Genomic DNA, 26,891 nt, shown 5'->3' with positions numbered 1-26,891 from the left:
ACTTCTGTTGGTGAATAAACACAACAAATGTGTGAGGAGTGAAGGGGAAGAAGAGGATGACAATAAGAAGATATGGAGAATAAATAAAGTACCAGATTCCAAATTCATAAAAATGAGTCTCCATACAGCAGAGTCAACTGGCTTCAGAAGTGATCTTTTCCTCACTAATCCAAGTATCTGTCTTCCAAAGCTTTGTGCTTGGTGGAAGAGAACTACCTTTGCAGTTAAGAACAACTTTTCCCTGGTCTGGGGGATATTCCCTGGAGCTGGCCATATTCCACTAAGATGAATATTTCTCCACATTTTAACATCTCTGAAATCTGAAACCATTTTGCAGTTCGTGGTTCAATTAGCATTTATTTCCTTTTTACTGGTACATAAAATAATAGTATATACAACATTTACTGGTATGTAAAACAACTATGCTACCTTGCTAGAATTTTTAAATTACAAAAAAAGGCTCAATAAATGTTAGCTGAATAAATGATAAAAATGTGGAAAGGAAGAGAATAGCGCAATTTCTGATAAAAATGGGGCCAGGTGCAAAAATTTAATATGGGTCCTCAGGATTTAATATGAAATATTTATTTTATCATATATAAACCTAAACTTTTATTAACAAATAGTAATTTTGCTAAAAAAAAAAATTGCAGCTGGGCACGGTGGCTCACGCCTGTAATCTCAGCACTTTGGGAGGCTGAGGCGGGCAGATCACTTGAGGTCAGGAGTTCAAGACCAGCCTGATCAATATGGCGAAACCTTGTCTCTACCAAAAAGTGCAGAAATTAGCTGGGTGTGGTGGCACGTGCCTGTAGTCCCAGCTTCTCGGGAGGCTGAGGCAGGAAATAACTTGAACCCAGGAGGCAGAGGTTGCAGTGAGCCAAGATTGCACCACTGCACTCCAGCCTGATCGACAGAGTGAGACCCTGTCTCAAAAAAATAAAATTAAAATTAAAAAAATAAATTGCCAGGCTGGGTGCGGTGGCTTACCCCTGTAATCTCAGCACTTTAGGAGGTGGAGGTGGGTAGATCACTTGAAGCCAGGAGTTTGAGACCAGCCTGGTCAATATGGTGAAACCCTGTCTCCACAAACATTAGTTGGGCATGGTGGCGCTTGCCTGTACTCCCAGGTACTCAGGTGGCTGAGGCACAGGAATCACTTGAACACCGGAGGCAGAGGCTGCAGTGAGCCAAGATCCTGCCACTGCACTCTAGCCTAGGTGACAGAGTGAGACCCTGTCTCAAAAAAACAAAAAAAATTGCCAAGTAAACAAACTTCGGAAACTACAGCCTAAGCCAAAAATGAAAACCAACAAAATAAGCAAGACAATATTGTCATTATACAATTTTTCTGAACATATAGAATAAATTTAAGCAATCAATGTAACTTTAATAAAACTAATAAATTTTACAACTTTGTTTTTACTGGGTAAAACTAATTCCTATACATTTTCATATAGTGTTCCTCCTTAGTTTTTTTTACTGAGTTTTTACATAGAGAACATGTTACCTAATGAAAAATATATTAAGCCTGAGCTGAGTATGTGAGTTGTTTGTGTGGGATGAATACATCTTTCCTGACAGCCTATCTAAAATAGTATACTCGTCACTCTCTTGCCCCACACTATGCTTTATTTGTCTCCACAGCACTGATCACCACCTAACCTAGTATTCATTTATAGTCTATCTTCCCCTAAATTTAAGATCCAGTAGAGAAATTTTGTATATTAATACTTTGTTTCCTGATGTGTCTTGTGCCTTGATTAGTGCCTGGAATATTAGATACCCATTAAGTATTTGTTGTTTGAAAGAACAAATAAAAGAAGAAAATTTTAAAGAGCATACTTCAGAAGATTACATTAAAATGTTATAGCATTTTAACAATTCAAAAATTCACAGGTAATTTTTTTTATGAACCACGCTGGTAATCATTCTAAGGGTTTGTTACACATTATGTATACTTTTGTAACTGAAAACTGCATTGAGATAATAAACAAAAGCAAGTGCCAGAACACCAAGGTGCTAGTCATTCAACTTTTTCTATTGCTAATTGTTTTACTAAACTTTCCAACATCCATTATGGTTATTTTCCTTTATTCTGCTCTCATAATCACATAAAAATGACTAGAAGAAATCTATTTCAACAAAACTCTCATTTCCCCTACACATACAAGTCATTTATAATTCTTTTTTTTTTTTCCTGCTCAGTTGTCTTAGATATTTCTTTTACTTAAGTCCTAAGTTCTTCTACTGAAGATCTTCTAAGTCATTAATTCAGGCCCAAACCATCAATTCATCAACTGAATGAATTCAGTTAAGAAATCATGGGGTTGTTTTTTGATACCAAAATTTCTTTTTGCATGCTCATGAATCTCTTAATAGTTTTTCATTTAACTTCTCAATTTGTCTATTCTAGTAGCTGTATTTTCCTAGGCATGTGTTCTAATCATGTCAGTTGATCTTCTTTCTAGAACTGTGCACCTCAAAGTACCAATCAGGGACATTATAAGGAGCTTGAGCCAGAATGTAAACCAGCCTGCTGTATCCTCTCTGAGACAAATAGGCAAAACTAAACAGTGAGCACAGTGATGTAGCTGATTTACATTGAGTCAAGCTCCTATCTCCTTGAGGACAAGTAACAAATAGTGTACAAATGATCCAGTTGAGGGAATACGTTCTGGATTATCAGTCCTGAATGCCGTTGTTAAAGTGATGATGCAAGATAACTGTCAACCTCGAATTCTATGACTAGCTAAGTGATGTTTTAAGACCAAGCACTGAGATAGATTACTCACGTCCTCACTGAAACAACCACTAAAAGAGTAATATGAAAGAAAATGAACCCCAAAGGAAGCAGTGGGAATAATACAGTAAAGCTAAACTTGACTCTAACCTTATTTCAGAATCCACATCTCTGCTTAGGAACTTAGGTCTTGTATTTTCAGATGAATAATAACGTCCTGCAAAAACTTGATCACCATCAGCAGTAAAAGCTTCTCTACAATTTTTGGGTGGCTTTTGGGACTGCATTACTGCACGAGCTACAGAATTATTCTAAAAGAATAGAAGAAAATAAATTTTTTAAGACGATGTGAAAATTTTTCTGATGTACAGAATTTCAAAATGTTACTCGTCCTTATTATTTTAATATGATTCAAGTATTCTTTTTAAAACATTCAAATAATTTCATAAAGTTAAATATAAGAATTTAAAAAACTTTCAAGGTTAGAAGAATTAAAACTATTTAAAAAGCCTTAAAACAGTTTAGTAAACAATGCTTCATGACAAATTGGTGTATATTTATTTTTAAATTCACATATTGCTATCTATTTAAAAGTTAAAACTATTCTAAGTGCTTTTTAATGTGAAAATATAGACTTTAGACCAGTTCATAGTAATTATTTTTTCTAAATGACTTTTACACCCTAGAAAAGATATGAATGAATAGCAAATTCCAATAAAAGATTAACATACTGAAATATGTAGGGAAAGTCTGGAAATATTTAAGCCCTGGAGGAAGTAAAAGAAGATTAGATTAATTAAGGGCTAATCAACCTCTCTGGGGACAGACCTTTACAACAACGCTTCATTATTTTTTTTCAAGTACCATTCTAAAATATGAGTAGAACCCACAAATAATTACAATATGAACATATGTATATGTATATATACACACACACACACACATATTTGAGTTATCTAGACCCTTCTTAGCATCTATCAATGAGAAAAAAGACTTTCGTCTTGATTACAGATTTGTTTTAAATAATGAGACAATATAAATCACCTTGTCCCTTCTCAGCAAATTTATGCCAACAGAGGAAACAAAATATGGTGATCTAATCTAACAAGCACATAAAAACGCCTACACAGATAAACAGTAAATATTGATTTATCTAACAGAGTACAAAGTTATATGAAAAAGAAGTCATAAGATATCAAGCAAAATATTTCATTTAAGTAGAATAATACAGATATCTGTAAGGGCAAATAAAAAATAAATTTGGCAGCCAAACAAAAATGAACAAAAAAAGTTATAGCACCATGCACCAAAAGAATAATATGCATTTGTGAAATGATTTTATAAAGAACAGCTGAAAGTTATAAAGTTCCATGGGGCAGAAAACGTACAAATCAACCAGTTTCTATATTATCCTATAGATTTTCCTATCAGGTAAAAGTACCATAGCGAAACACATCAACAACTCTATGATAAAAGGGGAATAGGAATTTATATAATTATCTTCAGTTTTAAAAATTTAACAATAACATCAAATACAGCAAAGATCTGGAGGTCTTACTTTGATTAGTAGCACTGTCTCTATGCCTCTCATGTCAATTAGGCTATTTGCCACAACCGCATTATCTATTTCTAAAGCTGTCAGAACTGTTGGAAAGTCTGGATGATAAGCAGCTCTAGGAGACAAAAATACAGAAGGATTAACTTAGCAAATTTTAATTATAAATATATACATATGAAAATTGTATATATATATAATAGAGTATATATATTTCCATATATATTTGTAATGGGGGAAATTATAAATAACAAGACAATATCAAATATCTGGTAACATTTGAAAACATAGCTGTATAGGTTTATTTATTTAGCATTTATATAATACTATGTGCTAGGCACTGTTATAAGCATGTTACAAATATTAGCTCATTCAATCCTCATAACAACCACATAAGATAAATAGTATTATTCTCTCCACATTTTTTTCAGATGAGGATGCTTCAGAGAGTTGAGTATGTTCCCCAACGTCACGAAGCTACTTATGTAACTGGGCTAGGATTTAACCCAGGCAGCTCAGCTCTAGAGTCCAGATTCTTAATCAATATGCCCTGCTGCCTACTATAATTAATAATTACAATTTCCTTAAATCTCATACAGTTATCACACATAAGTCAATTATTTAAAATTCATTATAAATAGCTAAACAATCTTTTCCCTGATATGAGAAAAGAAAAACTGAAGCAAAGTTTATTACCAACACAGAGGAAATATGAAAGAAAAGATATTCTTATGAATTGTAATTTGGGCTCATGAAAGAGACAATCTTTCAACTAAAATGTAAACATGTGAGCTATCAATAGCACTGAAAAATGAACATACTAAGAATAGGAGGTACAGGAGCAATGAATGGCTGAGGAGGAGGAGATGGTGGTAGCATTCTTAGTGCTTTCCTAGTCCTAGAATTCCAAAACAAAGTATCTTTGCATGCATGTTTTATACCTATTCATCCATTAATTCAACATATATTTAGTGAGCACCTACTCTGTGCCAGGTGCTGTTCCAGAGGATAAAGGGAGCAGTATACAAAACAGACTACACCCTGTTCATGGAGCTTACATTTTTTTGAAGGAAGACAGAGAATAAAGAAAAAGAAAGGAAAGGCAGCTTATGGTGCTTTTTTACACACACAAAAAAAGACGAGAAAAAGCGTCACTAAGGTAACACTGGGCAGATACCTGAGGAAATGATATAGTCACATAAGTAACCTTAGAAGACCATTTCAGACAGAGGGAAGAGCAATCGCGAAGACCCTAAAAGGTGTGTCAGAGAAGCAAAGAGACAGATTGCCACAGTAGGCAGATCAGGGAGGGAAGTGTTTCTAGAGACAGGATAAGAAAGATGGTGAGAGGACAGATCATCCAGGCCTAGAAGTCACAGTCAGCCCTGTGATAAGGCAAACAGCAAAGTTTAGAGTCCTTTGAGCAGAGGCACAACATGACCTGACTTTACGTTGGCTGCTGTACTGAGACTGTGGTGCCAAGTAACCAGAAGCAGGGAGATCAGCCTGTGCAATTCTCAAGGGAAACATGATGATGGCGTGAGCCAGTAGAGTCACCACACAAGTGGTCAGATCTTGGATATATTTCTAAAGTACAGCCAGTAGGATGTGGGGTAGCAGAAAGGAGTCAAGAATGACTCTGCAATAGAGAAATGAAGATGGAGAAGATTACTGAAAGTGCAGGTTTTGGGGTGGAAATCGGGAGTATGGCTTTCAGACATGGTAAGTTTGAAATGCTTATTGGGCATCTAAGTGAAAAATATATATTAAGTATATTATATTATAGAGTTCAGAAGAAAAAGGCAACCTACAAACATAGTTTCACAGTCATCAATGTATGATCTATAAAGCCATGAAATCAGATGAGTTCACCTAGGGAGAAGTGCATACCAAGAAGAGTTCTGGAGCACTGGTACAGTCAGCAGTGAGGAGGAAGAAGCAAAAGATACCAAAAACGAACACCTAGAGAATTAGGAAAATGAGAAGAGTGAGGTCCTTGGTGCCAAGTGAAAAAGTGTTTCAGGAAGAATGAAAGGATCAAGGGCAAATACTGCCAGTAAGTAAAATTAGTGAAGAGTAATGACTTTGAGTCAATTGAGTTAAGCAAAGTGAGGCTTGCTGATGCCTTGATAAGAGCTGTTTTGGTATGTGGTGAAATTATAAAGTCTGACTGGAGAAGGTTCAAGAAAGAAGGTAGAAAGAAATTAGAGAAACAGACAACTCCTTTGAGTTTTTCCTGAAAAGGGAAGCAGAGAAAAGTGACAGTAGCAGGTAAATGGCTTTTTAGGACAGAGTTCAGGTGGAAAAAAAACAAGGATAAAGAATGGGGTGTGGGTGCTCTAGAAATGTCAGGCAGTCAATGAAACAAAGTAGGGAACAAGGAGATAAAGAAAGGGAGTAGGAGTCTAAGAGTGGAGGATGTGGTAGGCAGTTCTGGTGAAATGTAGACTCTCGCTAGCCTGTTGAGAGCACAGGTTTTGACACTAGGAAGGAGTCACCATTTTGGGGCGGCCAAAGGCCATCATTACATGAAGCTGTTACTACCAGTTTCCTCTAAAGCGCCAAGTCACAACTACCTCTTCCTTTTGCTATTCGTCCCTGGGATTTACCTCATACTGGCTTATATTACAATTAATAGTATGTTGAGGGAGGATACAAAATTAGTCTAGCAGAGCCAAAAGTAGAAAGGAATATAAGTAATGAGATGTTGGTGACAGGGGACAAGGAGAAGATAATAGGACATAGGTTCACAAACAATGTTAAGCAGAAAGTCTAAACAAAACATACTGACAAAGGAAAAAGTGCACAGAAAATCTAGTCAAGTATAATAGGCCTCATTGGTAAGCAGAGTTACAGGACAAAATGATTTTTTTCATCCTAATTATACTTAAATCATTTGATAAAAAGATGTGATTTCTAAAGTCAAGTAAAAGGAAAAACACCACTAAGTTAAAATATAGGAAAAAAACATGATTAAAATTTGGTGTATTTTTATTTTATTTTTTTGAGACAGGACCTCCCTCTGTCACCTGGAGTGCAGTGGCACGATCACAGCCCACTGCAGCCTTGACTTCCAGGGCTCCAGTGATCCTCCCACCTCAGGCTCCTGAGTAGCTGGGACCACAGGCACATAGCACCATGCTCAGTTTATTTTTGTATTTTGGGTAGAGATGGCGTTTCACCACATTACCCAGGCTGGTCTTAAATGCCTGGGCTCAAATGATCCACGCGATTCAGCCTCCCAAAGTGCTGGGATTACAGGTGTGAGTCACCGTGACTGGTCTAAATTTGGTGTATTTTTAATTTCTCCAAATATAACAAGATATAAAGTGAGAAGTTATAACAGACTATGAAGAGAGCTGTGGGGAGCACCAGAAGGAGATGAAGAAAAGCCCACAAAATAGGCTGAGAAACACCTAAAGAGTATGAGAACCAAGAAAATGGTGTCATAGTAACAAAAGGAATATGAAGTTTGAAGGAAGGTGTATTTAATAGTATCTAATGCTTAAGAGAAGGTAAATATCAACTGGATTCGGCAACAAGGAAATAACTCGAGAATGTAATTAACATTTAGGAACCAAGAGTGGTAAGTCTATGAGTGAATGCAGTCTCCCCTAGGAGAGGTGTATTTTTAAAAGAAGAAACGCAAATCAGAGACCTACCATGTTTAAAATGGAGAGAAAATTTAACAGGAAAGTTTAAGGCTCAGGAGAGGGCTGAAACAATTTTTTTAAATGGTTAATAGAGTCAGGCAAGAAAGTATGTGATTCAAGGCACAAGTAGACTAGCCTCAGACAGAAAGAATCTCTCTTGAGATGGGGGCACGATGTACAAATGCAGGCATAATAGCAGGAGTAGTAGTTTAGTAGCTTCTATGTCCTCTGAAAAGAAGAAACAAGACCATCTTTACAGGAAAGGAAAGCACATTTTCTGAATACTCCTTATGAGCTAGGCACCTTCCTAGGTACCTCTGTTAAGGTTATCTAGCGTAAGCCTAAATGACTGAAATGAGTCCTATGTATCTGATGCATTATAATACCCTAATAATATTTTACTATTATTTTCCACATTAAAATAATATAGCCAGTTTTTAAATTTAGCACTTGAACCATAATTCATACCGAAAAATTTCTTCAAACACAGAAAAAAATCACCCCTTCAAAACGTTTACAAGGCAGGTAAAGTTAACAGAATGTTAGACATACTCAATACTCTTGTCAATATCCTGTCAACACCCAAAAGGATTAGAATCTAGTTTCTTCCACAACTCCAACAACTTGTGTTTCAGCTACCTGCTCCTGAAGCCAAAACATGGACTTTGTCATCCCCTAGACCTGTTCCATTCAACTTGAATTTCAGCTACCTGCTCCTGAAGCCAAAACATGGACTTTGTCATCCCCTAGACCTGTTCCATTCAACTTGAATTTCTCACTCTTACCACAACCTCCTATCCTTCCAGACTTACCATGCATTTAAGCACATTCTCTAACTTCACTGAGGTGGGTCTAAACACTTTCTCGTAGGCCTCTCTTTCTTTAAACTAGTTTGTCAACAAAACACTCAACTGCTTCCCTTTTCCCTTTCTGCAGTACCTACCCACTCTAAAAAACTCTAATATTTATCTAACAGTACAGACTCTCCCTCCACTCACATCTCTAAAGAAACATTATTAGTGAAAAATCCTGCAGCCACTAGGCTTTTGTATCTTAAGGAGACTTTGAGTCAGCTTCCTCTCTCATTCTCCTTGGTAGCCAATCTAAACCCTTAAAGAAGGTACCTCCTAGCAACTCCTGAGGCCCTTGTTCTCAGCACATAAACTCACCTACTTCCAAGAAAACTGGCATTATGACACATACATTGGGTCCTTTGTCACATGTGTTTCGTGGCTAAGTGATTAGAAGCACAGGCTGGGACATACAACGTGCCAGCAAGGCAGTGCCAGGCACTCTTCTTCAGAGTCTTTGTGTCAGTTCACAGAGCAGGCCCCACCAGAACGGCCAGGACTATTCTCTTTGGTCCTAAAATGACAGTTCAGATTCAAGGAGGACATTCCTCACAATTGATGGCATCCTTCAGCTAGTCACTCCAACCAGAAACCTAGGAGTCATCCTGATTTTTCCTTCTCTTGCATTCAATTAACAAATTTTATTGATTTTGCCCAAATCTCTGTGCTATCTGTTTCTTCCTATCAAAAATGCAAATGCTATTTTTTGCAGAATAACTCCCAATGTCATGCTTCCACGCATTTTGCACACAGAATTCTATTTGCCTACAAGGCAATTAACTTTTTCTATCACTTAACAAACTGATCAGTTAAAAGACTGATGATTTCTCAACTCCTCTCTGAATTCTTCCTTGATCTACCTATTAACATGAGTTAATTACACACACTAATTTACCAAATATGAGAGACATAGCATTAGACTTAATTAAAAAGAAGGTTTATTTTAAAAAGTGGAGATGGGAGAGAAAAGAAATTTTAAAATGTCATCTGGGAATAGATATATACATTCATTTTTTTTTTTTTTTTTTTGAGACACGGTCTCATTCTTCACCCAAGCTGGAGTGCAGTGGCATGACCTTGGCTCGCTGTATCACTACAACCTCCACCTCCTAGGCTCAAGCGATTCTCCCACCTCAGCCTTCCAAGTAGCTGGGACCACAGGCATACACCACCAAGCCTGGCTATTTTTTTGTATTTTTGGTAGACAGGTCTCTCCAAGTTGCCCAGGCTCGTCTTGAACTCCTGAGCTCAAGCAATCTGCCTACCTTGGCCTACCAAAGTGCTGGGATTACAGGCATGAGCCCCTGTGCCTGGCCTACATTCATTTTTAAAGTATTAGCCAGTAGTTAGCAAAGAAGCCAGTTTGGGTACTGAGCTCCCTTGAAAAGACTTGTTAAGGTCATCAAAGAACACAATTACTGCTCTTCACGGATTCTGTGAAACACCTTCAGAATTTAACTGTGTGTAATGGGTGCCAATGTTCTTTCTCAGGCCCTCCCTCTTAAATTGGTCATATCATTTTCCTCACTGGTGTAATTTCTAAGCCATACTACAACTGTTTCCCTGTAATGTCTCCCACATATAAGAACTTCAATGGTAGGGAGTATTTATCTATGTTTCTCTAATGCCTAGAACTAATACCTAGACAGAAATTAAAGTGGCTTGATGAAATTTTACAAATCAGTGGTAAAGATATGATTAACATTAAAAGTGTTTTAACTCTTTCCAATCTTGCATATGATTAAGCAAAGCCAGACACATATTCAATTACTAATGTCTTACCTGTGTCTTACATCATATATCTCATTACGAAACTCAGAAACTATTATCGGTGGCCGTGAGGTCCCTGGTAAATAAAACCTTTTCATGAGTGCCTGAAGGACCCTTTCATCAGCATGATTATGGCAACAATAGGCCTGCAGAAGCCCTTTTAAGCAAGATTCAATAGCCAAAGCAAGTTCTGGGTCCCGAAGATGAATGCAAGCTCCTAAAAGTGAGAGAAAATTACAGAAGGGCTCATAAATACTTATTTTGAAATATTAACATCCTCCTCTTTAATTATAGCATATAAATGACTTATATTTTTATATAAAGCAGTTTTAATGACATTACAGATCATTTAATCATAGTTTATAAATGATTTAACATACTTTTATATAAAGCAGTTTAAATGATATTTTAACTGAATGGGAAATCCCCTATACCCATAGGATACAATGGAGAGAAAATCCACCAAATCCTGTGAAAAAAATTGTCCCACTCTAATGTAAATCAACGGTGGCTTTTCTATGTTCAGTTTATACTATTCTAGCCTTCCAATGGGGTTCTGAAAATCAAACGATTTTCAAAGTCCTTAATGGGATGTGAAAAAAAAAAGCCTCATCCTTTAAAATGGATCCTGGTATAAAGGTACGTATCATTTAAAAGAGATATTACTACAATACTTAAATGCAATACTTTACTAACAAAATATATTTATAAGCATTTTCACCTAATGATTTTCAGAATTAAAGATAACCCCCCAAGAAAACTTGAGTAAAAAAAATTTTTTAAGTACCATGTATATGTAAGAGTGAAGTAACCACAGATTTTACAGTTGGAAGAGAACTTAGAAATCATGCTGCCCAACCAAAATAGAAACGAAGAAAGAAAAGTCATTTTAAAAAGATTACCAAAACTCAGGTAACTGCTCCTTCAACTATATCTTGATGTTACTGTTTTTTTTTTTTTCTGAATAATCAATTATATTACATTAGTTCATTTACTTATTCACTCATTTATTCAGAAAAACAAGAATCAAATTATTCAACTCGATAATTACTTTTCCTTTTCCAAAGTTCTCTTTCTTTCGGATATTTTATGCTTTAAAAATATAAAACCAAAGCTACAAAGCTTTATATAATTTCATTATTTTAAATGAAATCATTTTATTTCGAAAACTTCATTCAATCGTTCTGAAAATAAAAATTTATTTCTAAAGTTTATTATAACCTCGCTAAATTAAGACAAATACCTAAAGGGCCTACAGGTTTATAGGTAAAATGTCCTTGTCTATAAGCATCATCTATGGCTTCAAGAAGAGCTGGAACATTAGGGCCAAATCTTTTGAGTCGATCAGTTTTACTATCTTTCAATTCTTTCAGTTGCCTCTGATTGTAGCTCAGTGCATGCTTCACATCTAATTCTTCTCTCCTAAAAAACAAAAGCAGAAAAACAGAACATATATGTGATAGTTTTACAGAAACATTTAACCTTTGCCCATAACACCTACATCCCAGTGAATGACCCAGCTAGCTACCCTAAAAACCAAAAGCAGAATTATTTATTTGAAAATAATTGTGTTACCAGAGAAAAACAGTCTGGAGTCCTCAAAACTTGGCATAAAAAAAGTAATGCAACAATGATGGGCTAGGAATCCCAGAAATTGTTCAACTCTACAACTATAAGAGAAGTCTTGAGAAGTGATTTTAAAAGATCCAGCTGGCTGTAGGTGCACTGCCAATGAGTTGGCTCTGCTCTGCAAAGTATTTAACATAAAAATAAAATCTTTTTAAAAAGATCCCTTCTTATGTAGAAGAAACAACCATATTTGCTCTCTTCATATAAGAACAAAACTGTATGATGTAAAAGTAATTGAAAAAAATCATTCTAAGGATGTTGCAACTTACTTAATTTTGCCATGTTCTTCTTTGTCCTTTTCTATGGCTTGCTGAAACTGTTCGATCTCTTGATTGACTGAATTTTCTTGATTTTGAAAGGCCTTTACTCTCTCTTTTAACCAAGATATTTTTTTTTGTCTTTCCAACCGTTCAGGTTCCAAAGATTGGTCAGTACTAACAATAAATAACCCAAAGTGAAAAATGTTAGTTCAATGAACAGCCTAACATTTAAAGAACACAAACCGATGTAATAAAATTCCATTAACAACAATACATAAAATATAATACTCCAATGCATCTACCTTACTTTATTACAAAATGAGATAGTCATGAAAATTTCAAAGTAACTATCCTACCTTTTTTTCAGCTCTTCAATTCGTTTACAAAGCTGCTCATCATCTTTCTTTAATGCTTTATATTCGTTTAAGGATCGGTTATATAAAACCTAACAAAAAAAAGTTAGACACACTTTACAAAAATGAAAACACAAATATCCCATTCATGTCCACTTTTGTCAAATCTTCAGAGGCTGAATATGTACAGGAATATATTTTTTAAATGAAGCACAAAATGGCCATTTGAAACCATTACATTTTTAAAAATCTCAAAGCATCACTAATTCAACTCAGGTACAAAATCTCTACTTTAAAAAGTAGAAGGCCGGGTGCTGTGGCTCACACCTGTAATCCCAGCACTTTGGGAGGCCAAGGCGGGCGGATCACGAGGTCAGGAGATCTAGACCATCCTGGCTAACACAGTGAAACCCCGTCTCTACTAAAAATACGAAAAATTAGCTGGGCGTGGTGGCACGCCCCTATAGTCCCAGGTACTCAGGAGACTGAGGCAGGAAAATCGCTTAAACCCAGGAGGCAGAGGTTGCAGTGAGCCGAGATTGCGCCACTGCACTCCAGCCTGAGCGACAGGGCGAGACTCCGTCTCAGAAAAATAATAATTAAAAAAATAGAAGAGGCTGGGTGCAGAGGCTCACACCTGTAATCCCAGCACTTTGGGAGGCTGAGGCAGGTAAATCACTTGAGGCCAGGAGTTCAAGACCAGCCTGGACACTGTGGCGAAATCCTGTCTCTACAAGAAATATAAAAAAATTTAGCCAGCCGTGGTGACAGATGTCTGTAGTCCCAGCTACTCAGGTGGCCGAGGTGGGAGGATAGCGTGTGCCCAGGAGATAAGAGGCTGCAGTGAGCCGTGATGGCGCCATAGCACTCCAGCCTGGGTGACAGAGCAAGACTATTTCAAAAAAAATAAAATATAATAAAATAGGAAAGAAGAACAGCCTTTATATTTGCTGTGTGGCTTTTAATATTCCAGTTTAGAAAATTTATCTCACCTCAGCTTCATTATAGGCCCTTTTCTTAGCAACAACATCTGCTTTCAATGCCATACATTCTGGTGCTCGTGCATTTGTCTCTTCACTAATCTTTTCTAGTTTGTCTTGAATATCCTTGTACTTTTGTTCTGCTTCATTAAGTCTGACCTTTAAGAAAATAACATTATTGAAGTATATTTTTTCTTCAATAGAGAGAATTTTAAAAAATAATTATCTATAGTTCATATACCAATAATAAATTTAACTTCACTCAAGACATCAGGCAAATAAACATAACATAACATTATATAAAATACTATAATATAATTTGATCTTAACCCACAGTTAGTTAACCAACAAATGTGTTATCCTCTTGGGATACAAAGACATGATAACAAATGTCCTCAGATAACACAAAAGAGAGAGAGATAATTTAGCAGAAAAACAGAACACAAACTGATGATACATTCTGTATACAATAATACTAAAGTAGGGTACATTTATTTTTAATTGTGGTAGCACAGAGAAACAAACCAGAGGTTGGCCAGAAAAAGTCACGAATGCCTTCAAAGAGCAAGTAGTATTTTGAGCTGAGATTTTAAAAATTAATCTAAGTGTACCAGGAAATAAGTTGAGGAAGGTGTTAGAGGCAGATGAAAGAGCATGTACAAAGGTATTAATACTTTAGAAATTAAATATTGCTAGAGCTTATATTGAAAGGATAATGGCAGGAGACGAGATGAAGGGGGAGAAGGGCCTCGCATTCTACAATGAACAGCTTACAACTTAATCTTCTTGACAACAGGAAGACGACCTAAGTCTGTCTCTTATCTCCTAAGTCTGCATGTTAGATTACTCTGGAAGCACTTGGAACACAGGGCAGACAGAAATATCAAAGGAAAAGATTTCAGTAAGAAGTTAATATATTATGGAACAAAGACAATTAGGGACCAAAATGGGATGCTGACAATAGGGACTGATTAGAAGGAACAAATATGAGAACTATTTCGATCGGGGTCAGCAAACCTTTCTACAAGGAGCTAGATAGTGCACACTTCAGGCTTTGTGGGCCACATGGTCTCTCCTAAAACAATTCAACTCTGCCATTAAAACATGAAAGCACCCAAGGACAATGAGTAGAGGAATTGTTTTTTTAATAAAAATGAAAGCTGGATCCAGGTTTTATACAAACTAAACATAATTCATATTATTTTTCAGTTTTAAATTAACAAAAGTTTAAAGTCTGCTTTAGACACTGTTTCTTCAGAAACCTTCCATTTAACAGTCATTCTACAAGCAATAATCAAGCACACACAATGTGAAAGGCTTTATGTAAGACAAGGTGGTAAGGATATAAAGATAAAATAAGATAGTCTTTACCCTGCAGAAATTTGCCAATTACAACATAGAGTATGCAAATGCTTAAACGGAGAAAAAGGCCTACAAAACTAAACATAACCTAGCCTTATGATCCTCCTTTCCCATTTAAAAAAGAGGTGAGCATCTATTACGCAGACTGGATTCCATTTTAGACTGGGAAATGCTTGAGGAGGAAAGTATTTAAGGCCTTACCTGATGATAAGCTGAGAATTGAGGGTGAGAAGAGAAAAATACTTGGTGAAAATTTCAGAATATTCTTTCAGAAATGAAAATTTAAGGTGAGAGGTGGAAAGGGTTGAAATTCCACTTACTGCCTGAAGAGGGAGTAAGAAACTTAGCCCAGAAATCGCTAAGTGTCCTATCTTTACCTATTTTTACATACTCATATATTACCTCTGATGAATTAATGTCATAACCCTTAAAAGAAAAAAAAGATCAATTTGCTTATCTTGGAGGCAGACAGGAAAAAGCAAGCTAGGAAAGATTACATTCTATACCACAGCCAAGCTTGGGGGCCAGAAAGAAATTTCCTAAGCAAAGTAGAGAAAATGCTAAGAGGTAAGTAAGCTACACTGACACATTGAGTACATTTGCGGGGGAAGGGGAGTAAAGAAGGAAAAAACTAGGAGTTCTACTTCTGGCATTACAGCATGAGGAGCCCCACAGTTCTGGCTGCTCAACCTTGTGAGTATACTAAAACCCAGTGAATTATACACTTTAAACGGGTGAATTATGTGGTTTATGAATGATATCTCAATAAAGCTGTTCAAAACAGAAAGAGTGAGTATAAAGAGTGGATCTGCTGAATGTTAAAGGGTCCACATGGAAAGCCCCAACAGAGAATGACTGCCTTTACTCAACACTCAACTTCTGTAACCTCTAGGCCCGTGTGGAAGACTTTTATGACTTTCTTGAATTTTAGATAGGGTAGTTTCTACCTGCACTCTTAGATGTCAGGCTGAAATTAACCTTAACAGACCTAACAATGAATCCTACTTGCCTTCCACCTATATGAAATCCTCTGACATGCCATCTTGGTTCTGGACCATAAATCTCAGTTCCCTTAGCAATCTCTGGGCATTGTTTTCAGTTCTGAGTTCTCATACTTTCTGATACTTACCTTTAATGTGGTTCTAATTTATATTATTCTAGCACCCCTTTATTTCTCAGGTCTTTTTGTGTTTCAACTCCTTAATGAACCAAAGAGTAAAAGCTTCATGCTCTTCTTATATGTCTTGTCAGTAACAAAGTTCCACTGACAATATGCATGAGTTCTAGAGCCCTAGCCTCAGACAGGTTTATCATGGATAGAGTACTCTTTTCAAAAGAGAGTCACCACAACAGGCCTTGAAAACAAGCTTAGGTCTATTTCACCTAAGCAATAAATTCAAATATAGACAAATATACTGTCTGAAACTGATGGTTTGGTGGGTCATAAATAGTCTAATATCTGTAATTTCATATGATTCAACCTATTAAATCTGCATTTAAAAAACTGTAATTACCTGCTGTTCTTCCATTTTCCTGTCAAGTCTAGCAGCACGATCTTCTCCAATTTTGATATTATCTCTGATAGCATTCAATTGTTTTTCAATTTCATTGACCTAAAAAAGAAATTATGTAGCAAATTGATCAGATTAACAATAATAACCAAATACATTCTGCATATCACATAGATAGGTGAACAAGTAATTAAGTGATAATTACCACTGCCCAAGCCATTTCATGTTTCAAGGACTCTAAATTAGTCTTCATTGTACTTAAACCAGCAATACTTTGAAAACGTTCCTCTTTCTCTACGCACTGGCGCTTTAGTTCAGTAAGCCGCTTAAAAAAAGAAAACAGAACGGACGTATTTTTTATTAATGTTGAGAAAACACATTTTTGCAAATCTATTTCTTTTAAAAACAATGCCTAAACAAGTACTACATAAATATTTGTTTAAAAATAACTTCTATTTTTTAAAATTATTCTTGATTCTTTGGTATACTTACTTAGTAAGTCCAATAATTTTGTGAATTTCTGCACTATAAAAATGGCCAAATACTCTTCAGATGAAGAGCAAAGGAATTAAAGGTTCAAGACTACACAAATATAGAGAAATCCCAAAACTCATTTTCCCATTTTCCCTCTTTATTCCCTATCTGATAGACATGATGGTCTGTTCTTCAAAGCAGAGTCAATAGGTATTCCAAAGAGAATGTAAGGATGAGAAGAAATTTATTTCTGAAAATCAAACAAGTTATAATTTTCTTAACTAAGTTCACTTTTTTTTCTTTTTTTTTGAGACAGAGTCTCACTCTGTCACCAGGCTGGAGTGCAGCGGCACAATCTCGGCTCACTGCAACCTCCACCTCCCAGGTTCAAGCGATTCTCCTGCCTCAGCCTCCCAAGTAGCTGGGACTACAGGCATGCACCACCACGCCCAGCTAATTTTTGTATTTTTAGTAGAGATGGGGTTTCATCATGTTAGCCAGGAACTGAGTTCACTTTTAATAATTAACTAAAAATATCAAATACTGTGATATTCAAACAATTTCTGTAGCTTATGGACCTCATATTCTGTCCACCTGGGTAGACAGCCTCTACCCTTCATTCATGCTTACCATATTCAACTTGGGCCTGAACACTGTAGACTTTACTTTGTTTCCCTATCTAATGCACTTTCCCATTCTCCAAAATTCTTTCAATCTATTATCATTCTCTTCAAACCTCATACACCTCATACACCCTGCCACCATATTCCCTCATTCATTCCCTCTCTCCAGCTTAGACAATTAGAAGCCATCAGACAGAAATTCCCTCAAAAATCTACAAATCTAAAGCAGCCATCCCTTCCTTTTGCAACAAGAGAGGTGGCCTCATATTTAAGACCCATACCATCCTCTACCTATATCTTGGATTCTACCCCTTTTCTATCTTCTCAAAGGTCTAAATCCACTGATTTTCCATCACATCTTTTCATCTTTGTTTCCACTTTACCCTCTTCATGACTCATGTTCATCCCTACTTGCTCATCTTTCCAACTTAACAAACAAAACCACCAATACCCATCCCTTGGCACCACCTCCTCCTCTAAAATTCTTCTTCCCTTTCTATCCAGGTTTCATGAAAATTGTCTCTATCTCCTCCATCTCCTCACATTTTCCAGTTCCACAAATCTGGCTACTGTTTTCACTGCTACTGAAACCCACCTTGCCATAGTCATCTATGAAGATTATGTCATTAAATACAGTGAGTTTTGTCAATTCATGTAGTGTCGGACCACACGGTATATCTCACAGTCATGACTGGTTCCTTCTCAAAATCTCTCTGCCCTTGGCTTCTCATGGCTTCTATGAGAATTTCTCACGGTTCAGGCCTGGGCCCACTTTTCCCCTATCTCAGCAATCTAAATTATTATTTTGGCTTATATACTAATAGCACACTGACAACTCCCAAATTTTTATTGAGACCAGACTTACTTCTGTATTCTTAATTTACATATCCAACTTCCCACTTCACATTTCCACTTGGATGCTTTTATTATAAGCACCTCAAAATTAATGTGTTCAAAATATAATTCAGCTTTCTTAAAAAAAAAAAAGAAAAGAAAAAAAAGAAAAACTGGCTTTTCTTCCCAAACTTCCTATCTCAATAAACTTACTGTACTACTAAAGTAATTAATCTGGAGGTCATTCAGTCACCTTTGATGCCTCTGTCTTAACTTTACTTCTCCATGTCCACTACAACATCTGCCTAGATCATTTCAAAGTTCTCTCTCTTACTACTACCAATATCCTTAACTTAAGCCATCATCATCTCTTTGGACAATGATAATGCCTTCTTAATCAATCTTTCCACATCTCTTCTCTCCTTATAGCAGTTCATTCTCTTGTACACCAGAGTAATCTACCGAAAATACACAATTAATGAAGTCATCCATTTTCATGTCTTCTACTGCCCCCTAAATTTTATAAGGTCCTCCACAACCTGGCCTCTCATCTCTCACACCTGTGTTTTACACTCTAGCCAATCTGGAATTCTTCCAGTTTTTTAAAAGCACACATGCTTTCTTGCCCCTGAGGCTTTAACCATGCTATCTCTTAGAACATCCTTCCTTGCTTTCACCATCCTTTGCCTGGTATCCTTCAGTTTTCTTCTTAGGCATCACTTCCTTAATAACTCCCCCATCATGACTGTCCCTGACACTGCCAGTACCCTATTAAGTGCTGTTGTCTAGTCTACATCTCTTTTAGTAGTCCTCACGATACTCAAATTATTTACCATCTATGTTTTCTGCTGAATAACTAGGTCTATGATCCCAAGAATCCTATTTATCTGTCACTATATGACCATGGCCAAAGCACGATGCTACAAGGCACATGATAAGAACTTAATATTGACTAAATGATTATTCTAGTTTCTAGCCTTTACATGCTATTTCTTAAAGATTTAATTATTCAAACCCAGAGTTTATTTTGAGAATACAGGGTATTTCACCAATTAAGAGAAAAGTTATTATTGAGTGCATATTATGCATCAGGAATTCTCCTACATAATTTAGGGAAGTGCTCCTTATACTTCATAATTACAATATCTTTAATTGTTACTGGTATACTTTGTATACCATGGAGAAAATAAGTGTTTAATCCCAAGTGTCTGAAACAAACAAATTTATTTCAAGTCCTGATTAATTATATTAAAAATAATAAATGTAATATATAGTAGGTACAGTTTGTTTGAATATACAAATATTTCCCTTCCCCAATAACAACACTGACATTCCAAGAAAGTGTGCTTTAGTATTTCTGTGGTTTATAGTAACTCCTTAAACACCACCACATAACCCAGGTTTGAAAGGATAATGTGGGAAATAAAAATAAATATACTCATCCTTGATTTTTGAGTTTTCATTTAATGAACCACCTAACTGTAGACCTAACTTAAAATATGTATTCCTCAAAAATGTGAAGTAAAAAGGTCAGTATAACATAATGAATTTGACTTTAATCATTAGTATAATCCTGCCTCAAAAGGACAAGCTACAAAGTTGACGAAAACTCAACTGGTTATATAAAACTAACAAATGAACAAGATATGGAATTACATAAAATTGGTGGGACTTAATATGCTGGATAAACAGCTATAATGTAAGCCTTAAAATTTTGAGGTCTCTGATTATCACACAGAAAGTTGGATCTTTAGGAATCTGAAGAAAGTATAAGAACAAAATATAACAGATTTAAAAACAAATTGAAGTAAGTCATGGCTGGCATGAGTGATTTAAAGTGCAAGCAAATTTGCAAGCTGCCAAGCCTGGTGAGTAAGGATGTCATAGCTGCCACTAACCTACCAGTTGCTTAAGGAATGTTAACATTTTACTAGAGTTATAATTACTATGATTTGTAGATTACGGTATATAATTATAAATGCATACTATATTTAATAACAGCTTGAAGCTTGTGCTTATTATCCCAGCAGAAGAAATATTGCAGTTTTTAAACTACTTATAGGTTTTAAACTACTTAAACTACCATACCTTATTGTGGAACCCATTAGTCATACTATCAGAGGATAAGTATGTAAGATACTGCCCTGTTCTCTAGCTTATAATCTAATAGAGAAAGTAAGACATGTACACACTCATTATTACAAAATAAAAAAGTAATAGCTAATTAATACCCGGAATATAAACACTACATTGCATATACTTCAGAGTGCTATAAAAATTTTACTAGTTTTATATAAATATACAGACACATAGTTTTACAATATCATTTACTGTAAGTACTATAAGAATTTGGCTGATCTCAAAAAGATTTACATTAACTGTTTACAAACCTCTTCTCCTTGATGTATCTGCTCCTTTGTTCTTTCTTTCGTTTCCATAATGTATGAATAATCTTCCTTCATCTGTTCAAGTTGCGTTGCTTTCATGAAGAACTATTATCAATAACAAAAAAAAACACAATTAGGAGTTTGTAAACTTCCATAGAACTGTTAAAAAGAAAAAGAAAAATTTAGTTTCTGAAAACTTTTAGATCAATGATGTAAAAAGACATTAAAAACATAAGCAATCACACAAACACAAAAGAATACATCATATTTCAGATTCAAATTGACTGAACCTACTATGCTCACATCCACATGTTCATTTGCAAAAGCTCTTAAAACCCCATGAAAGAAAACACTGAGGGGTGTGGTAATAAGCTCATTTTCACTAATTCCATTCTTTAAGCAAAAACAGCTGAAAAGACTGGCATTGTTGGTCTTAGTACATCTTAAATTTTTAGAGTAAGAAATACCAAAACTCACTCAAAAGGCTACACAGAATATTTAGCAGTATAGTCAAGTATTTTGTTAGTTTTTAAAAATTTTAATAGTTTAAGATTTACAGGCACAGTGGCTCACACCGGTAATCCCAGCACTTTGGTAGGCCAAAGCAGGTGGATCACTTGAGGCCAGGATTTTGAGACCAGCCTGGCCAAACTGGTGAAACCCCATCTCTACTAAAAATACAAAAATTAGCTAGACATGGTGTCACATGCCTGTAACCCCAGCTCCTTGGGAGGCTGAGGCACGAAAATCACTTAAACCTGAGGGGTGGAAGCTGCAGTGAGCCGAGATTGCACCACTGCACTCTATCCTGGAAGACAGAGCAAGGCTCTGTCTTAAAAAAAAAAAAAAAAAAAGATTTACAAGTTATTAGGTATGTAGGAGCAACTGTTACCCTGTATTTCCTTAAAGATTAAGAATTAAAAGCCAAAAAGTAAAAACAAAGATTTAAAAAAATTATACTCCCATCTTACTTAACAATTTCCTAATCTAGGAAATTGAATTACTTTAAATAGATGGCTTTAAGGAAAAAAAAAAAAAACTCAGCCTCCATTATGTGAGCAATAATATTGTTTACAATATGCCTAAAGGTATTCTTTTTAAATGGGTTTATATTTACTTTGGTGCCACTTACTTTGTATTTGTCTCCTTCATTTTTAGACTGTAAGAACTGCTTGCTCATTTCTTGTGTTAAAACAGAAACTGGATTATCCACCTCAAACAAACAAAAAGTCATTTTTGAATATTTTACTTTAATGCTTTAAAGATAGGTAAAAACTGAAACATACATTACAAGTGACCTATGGTGCCATCAGGAAGGCCAAGCAATAGCCAAAGGTTATAACGTTAGGATAAAAATACTAAAAAAAAGCTAGAAATGTATAATGCAGGAAAAATAATTTAAAATTTCATTATACCAACATATATGGTATAGTTAACATTCAATATTCTACCAGTACATGAGGGCACAAGCATAAGAACCCTGTGAAAAAGTGTTTTTATTATAAAGTTTTTCACTTCTTACCTGCTGTATAGAATATTACCCTCATGCCACTGGTTAATCATGGGACAGCAGAATGGGAAGAGTCCTAGTATGGTAAGGAGTCAGCCACCTCGGGTTCTTGTTTGAGCTCTGTTGCTAACTTCCTATGTAGCCTTGGATAAGTCAGTTACTCCAACTAAACACAGTCCAACTCAGTTATTTCTAATGAGAATCATGACAACAAGTATTGTCTATTTTTCTTACAGAAGTTCTTCATATTATTCCTTCATGAGGATATTGTAAAACAAATGAAAATAATGAAGTCATTTCTATCTTTTGGAAACTAGTCATTGCTTGAATGAAACTACCTTTGCCTAACGTGACGGTTATTACTGAGTGTAAACCTGATTGGATTGAAGGATGCAAAGTATTGATTCTGGGTGTGTTCCCGAGGGTATTGCCAAAGGAGACTAACATTTCAGTCAGTGGGCTGGGAAAGGCAGATCCATCCTTAATCTGGATGGGCACCATCTAATTGGCTGCCAGTGTGGTTGGAATATAAAGCAGGTGGAAAAAACGTGAAAAGACTAGACTGGCCTAGCCTCCCAACCTACATCTTTCTCCAAAACTGTATGCTTCCTGCTCTCAAACATTAGACTCCAAGTTCTTCAAGTTTTGGGACTTGGACTGGCTCTCCTTGCTCCTCAGCTTGCAGACAGCCTATTGTGGGACCTTGTGATCATGTGAGTTAATATTTAAAACTCACACACACACACACATATATGTAAAATCTCCTATTAATTCTGTTCCTCTAGAGAACCCTGACTAATACACCTAACAAGTTAAGATATCAAAGTACAATTGGAAAAGTATAGAAAAAATACAACTTTTTTCAAAAAGATTCAGGGTCATTACTCAATTACTAACAAATCAGTTTACATGTTAAAAATAATCTTCATAAGGTTATTGTATAAATGAAAAACACTTTAAACCCTTCATGTTCACCGTCTACAAAATATTGTGTAATTTGTTGGTATACCAATGGTTAAAACATTTCTCTTAAGTACAATGTTGGGCCTCTCTTCAAGATAATAAAAAACATTTATGTAGTTATAAACAAAACTTTACATGTGACATGTTTCTTATTATATAGACCAGACTCCATCTGCCATATATTTTTTCACAAAGCCCCCCCAGCTCTTCATTTCATACTACATCTGACTTCTTAATAGACCTAATGCAGTAGTAGCTCTAATAACAAACATCTTAACATCAACTTTCAATTAAAAGCTTCACCGAAGTTTATATTCATTTCTCTATACCTTTCTCATTGTTTTTGAAATGGAGTTCCTACTTGTTATACTCCTCTTGGGATTATTTAAGAATCTTGGCCAGGCACAGTGGTTCAATACCTATAATCTCAGCACTTTGGGAGGCTGAGGCAGGTGGACTGCTTGAGTCCAGGAGTTCAAGACCAGCCTAGGCAACATGGTGAAACCCCGTCTCTACAAAAAGTACAAAAATTAGCCGGGTGTAATGGTACCCGCCTGTAGTACCAGCTCTCAGGAGGCTGAGGTGGAGGATCACTTGAGCCTGAGAGATGGAGGTTGCAGGGAGTCGTGATCATGCTGCTGTATTCCAGCCTGGGCGACAGAGTGAGACCCTGTCCCAAGGCTCATGCCAGCACTTTGGGAGGCCAAGGCCGAGGTGTGAGGATCACTTGAGGCCAGGAGTTCAAGACTAGCCTGGGCAACATGGCAAAACCCAGTCTCTAAAATCAAACCAAAAAAAAAAAGAATGTTGTAGCTTTATCTGTCAGAATCCTGAAAAAAGCAAAAAGCAAAAACTGGTAAACTTCAGCAAGAGGATAAGAAACGGAGGCACAGAAGACAAATATGATCAGACACTTAAAGATATTAAATATCCCCTTCCCTCCTGGTTATGCTAGACCAACAATGTCCAAGAAAAATATACGCCAAGTCACACACAATTTTTTTTTTTTTTGAGACAGGGTCTCGCTGTGTCACCCAGGCTGGAGTGCAGTGGCGTGATCTCAGCTCACTGCAACCTCTGCCTCCTGGGTTCAAACAATTCTCTCACATCAGCCTCCTGAGTAGCTGGGACTAAAGGCATGTGCCACCATGCCTGCCTAATTTTTGTGTTTTTTTGTAGAGACAGGGTTTCACCATGTTGGCCAGCCTGGTCTTGAACTCCTGACCTCAGGTGATCCACCCGTCTCAGCCTCCCAAAGTGTGGGGATAACAGATGTGAGCCACTGCACCCAGCCCACACAAACAATTTTAAATGTACTAGTAGCCACATTAAAAATATAGAGAAATAGGTGAAATTTAATAACATATTTTTAATCAAATATAACCAAAATATTATCATTGTAACATGTAATCAATATAAAAAACTAAGTTATTCCTTTATATTAAGTTTTCAAAATCTGCTGGGTATTTCACATTACTGCATATCTCAATTTGAGCTACCCACTCTTCAAGTGCTCCACACAGCTCTAGACTTTCTGCATTTTAATCAATGAACCTGAATCTTTTGTTATGCATTAAGTAAACCATGCAAGAAAAGGACTAGGAATCTTTAAATATTTCAACAGAGAATAACATGTTTTACATTCCCCAAGGAAGTGAGAGCTTACAGAAATAGGCTTTTTTCAATTTTCCTCATAATGAAAACTTTCTAATAAATACAGCTGTCCACAGATGAAGGAAGAAGCCTTGGACAGAGGTGATTACCCCACCATTATCCTTTCAAGCACTTGCACAGGAAAACCTGGTGGAGATTCTACACAGGGTAAATACAGAGTACTTATACAGTATACTGAATGCCCCTCAAGATTCTCCCAACACCCATGATTCCTCAACTCTAACTTTTGGTTTTCCTGATTCTAATAAATTGTCCTGCATTCTAGTCTGAAATTTATTTGCTGTACCTGCTTTTCTCTAGATTTTAAGAATTATTTTTCCTAAACTTGTACTGTCTGATATGCAGCAGGCACATTTGCTACGTGTGGCTTTTTCTACTTACAAAAAAACCATTAAATTCAATTTCTTAGTCACAATTTCAAGTTAGTCAAGAACCACATGTGGCTAGTGGTTACCCCACTGAATAGCATAGATACAGGACATTTCCACCATCACAGAAAGTTCTGTACCCTCTGTTCTAAACCAAACTGGAAAAGAGACCCAGACTCCTAATTGTTCTTTTTATTTGATGGCAAGTCTTGGTGTTCTTAATTCTGTAACGAGGCAGTATTGCACAATGGATAGAACAGTAGAATGAAACAGGATGCCTGGATCCCAAATCCAGGTTCTACCAGTAACCACGTCTAGACAGCCTTAAGTATAAATTTATTTTTTGTGGCTCCCAGTTTCTCATCTACAAAACAAACAGCCTGGATTAGATGTCTTCTAAAGGTAATTCTTGTGTAAATGTTTATAGAACTACATGTACCCTATTATCAATTAATTCAGCCAAAGTATCTCAGCAGAAAGGACTAAGCCTTGGCCCCTACAAGTGTGATCAATAGCTCCAAAATAGAGAAATGCTTTATCTTTCTAGAATAAATTTTCTTTAAGAATTTAGCAACTTTAGAAGCTAAACACTCATCCAGAAAAAAAAAAAAAAAAAAAAAAAAGGAGTTTAGCAACTGAGTTTAGGGAACAATGATGCTATTTTGACTAGGACAGCAAAAAGCAAAGAAACTTGACATCCTTATTAAGATAAATTTTAGCCTAGAGCAGTATAGACTAAATGCTCTTGACTGGTCTATCAAATTAAAGGTATTATATTATGTATTGACAATCCTGTGTTGAATTAATAAATTCTTTTTTTTTTTTTTTTGAGATGGAGTTTCACTCTTGTTGCCCAGGCTGGAGTGCAGTGGCACAATCTTGGCTCACCGCAACCTCTGCCTCCTGGGTTCAAGTGATTCTCCTGTCTCAGCCTCCCAAGTAGCTAGGATTACAGGCGCCCGCCACCACACCCAGCTAATTTTTTTTTTTTTTTTTTTGTATTTTTAGTAGAGATGGGGTTTCACCATGTTGGCCAGGCTGGTCTTGAACTCCTGACCTCAGATGATCCACCCGCCTTGGTCTCCCAAAGTGGTGGGATTACAGGTGTGAGCCACCATACCCGGCCGAATTAGTAAATTTTAAACAACTTCATTGATAATAGTTACACATATGCTTCCTGTGGTCAGTTTACTCATATGAGGCCATTTAAATTTTTTCTACACAAGTGAAATCGCACTAAAAAAATGACAAGGTGTATGAATTAATCTGAAACACAAATTCACCAATTACCTGGATGTTAAAATGATCAAGAATTGCAATCAGCTCTTCTTTCCTCGTGGAAACCACGGAGCCTAGTTATAAGAAACATATGAAATAACCAAACTGTTTCT

At 36.2% G+C, this 26,891-nt stretch overlaps 1 protein-coding gene across 11 annotated transcripts in view; it reads right to left on the bottom strand.

The window, feature by feature from the left end:
• SMC6 (structural maintenance of chromosomes 6) overlaps positions 1-26,891 on the bottom strand; it is an 87,438-nt gene that overhangs the window by 37,803 nt on the left and 22,744 nt on the right. For 7 of the 11 annotated variants that reach the window (XR_010149627.1, XR_010149625.1, XR_010149626.1 and 4 more), the window contains 12 exons: positions 26,791-26,852; positions 22,118-22,198; positions 20,989-21,090; positions 16,873-16,992; positions 16,671-16,769; positions 13,807-13,953; positions 12,818-12,906; positions 12,471-12,635; positions 11,816-11,994; positions 10,585-10,789; positions 4,302-4,416; positions 2,894-3,054 (listed from right to left, as the gene is read on the bottom strand). Coding sequence is in view for 8 of the 11 variants with exons in the window: in XM_001136387.7 (XP_001136387.1) it covers positions 2,894-3,054; positions 4,302-4,416; positions 10,585-10,789; positions 11,816-11,994; positions 12,471-12,635; positions 12,818-12,906; positions 13,807-13,953; positions 16,671-16,769; positions 16,873-16,992; positions 20,989-21,090; positions 22,118-22,198; positions 26,791-26,852 (1,525 nt within the window). In the remaining 3 variants the exon portion in view is untranslated. The remainder of the gene's footprint in view (positions 1-2,893; positions 3,055-4,301; positions 4,417-10,584; positions 10,790-11,815; positions 11,995-12,470; positions 12,636-12,817; positions 12,907-13,806; positions 13,954-16,670; positions 16,770-16,872; positions 16,993-20,988; positions 21,091-22,117; positions 22,199-26,790; positions 26,853-26,891) is intronic. The other 4 variants (XM_054677698.2, XM_063790098.1, XM_016947646.4 and 1 more) reach the window with 1 other exon arrangement.

The sequence above is a fragment of the Pan troglodytes genome, chromosome 12, assembly GCF_028858775.2.
Source record: "Pan troglodytes isolate AG18354 chromosome 12, NHGRI_mPanTro3-v2.0_pri, whole genome shotgun sequence".
NCBI classification, from domain to species: Eukaryota; Metazoa; Chordata; class Mammalia; order Primates; family Hominidae; genus Pan; species Pan troglodytes.
Note: the sequence above shows the minus strand (reverse complement) of the source record. Positions and strands in the feature narration are given on the sequence as shown.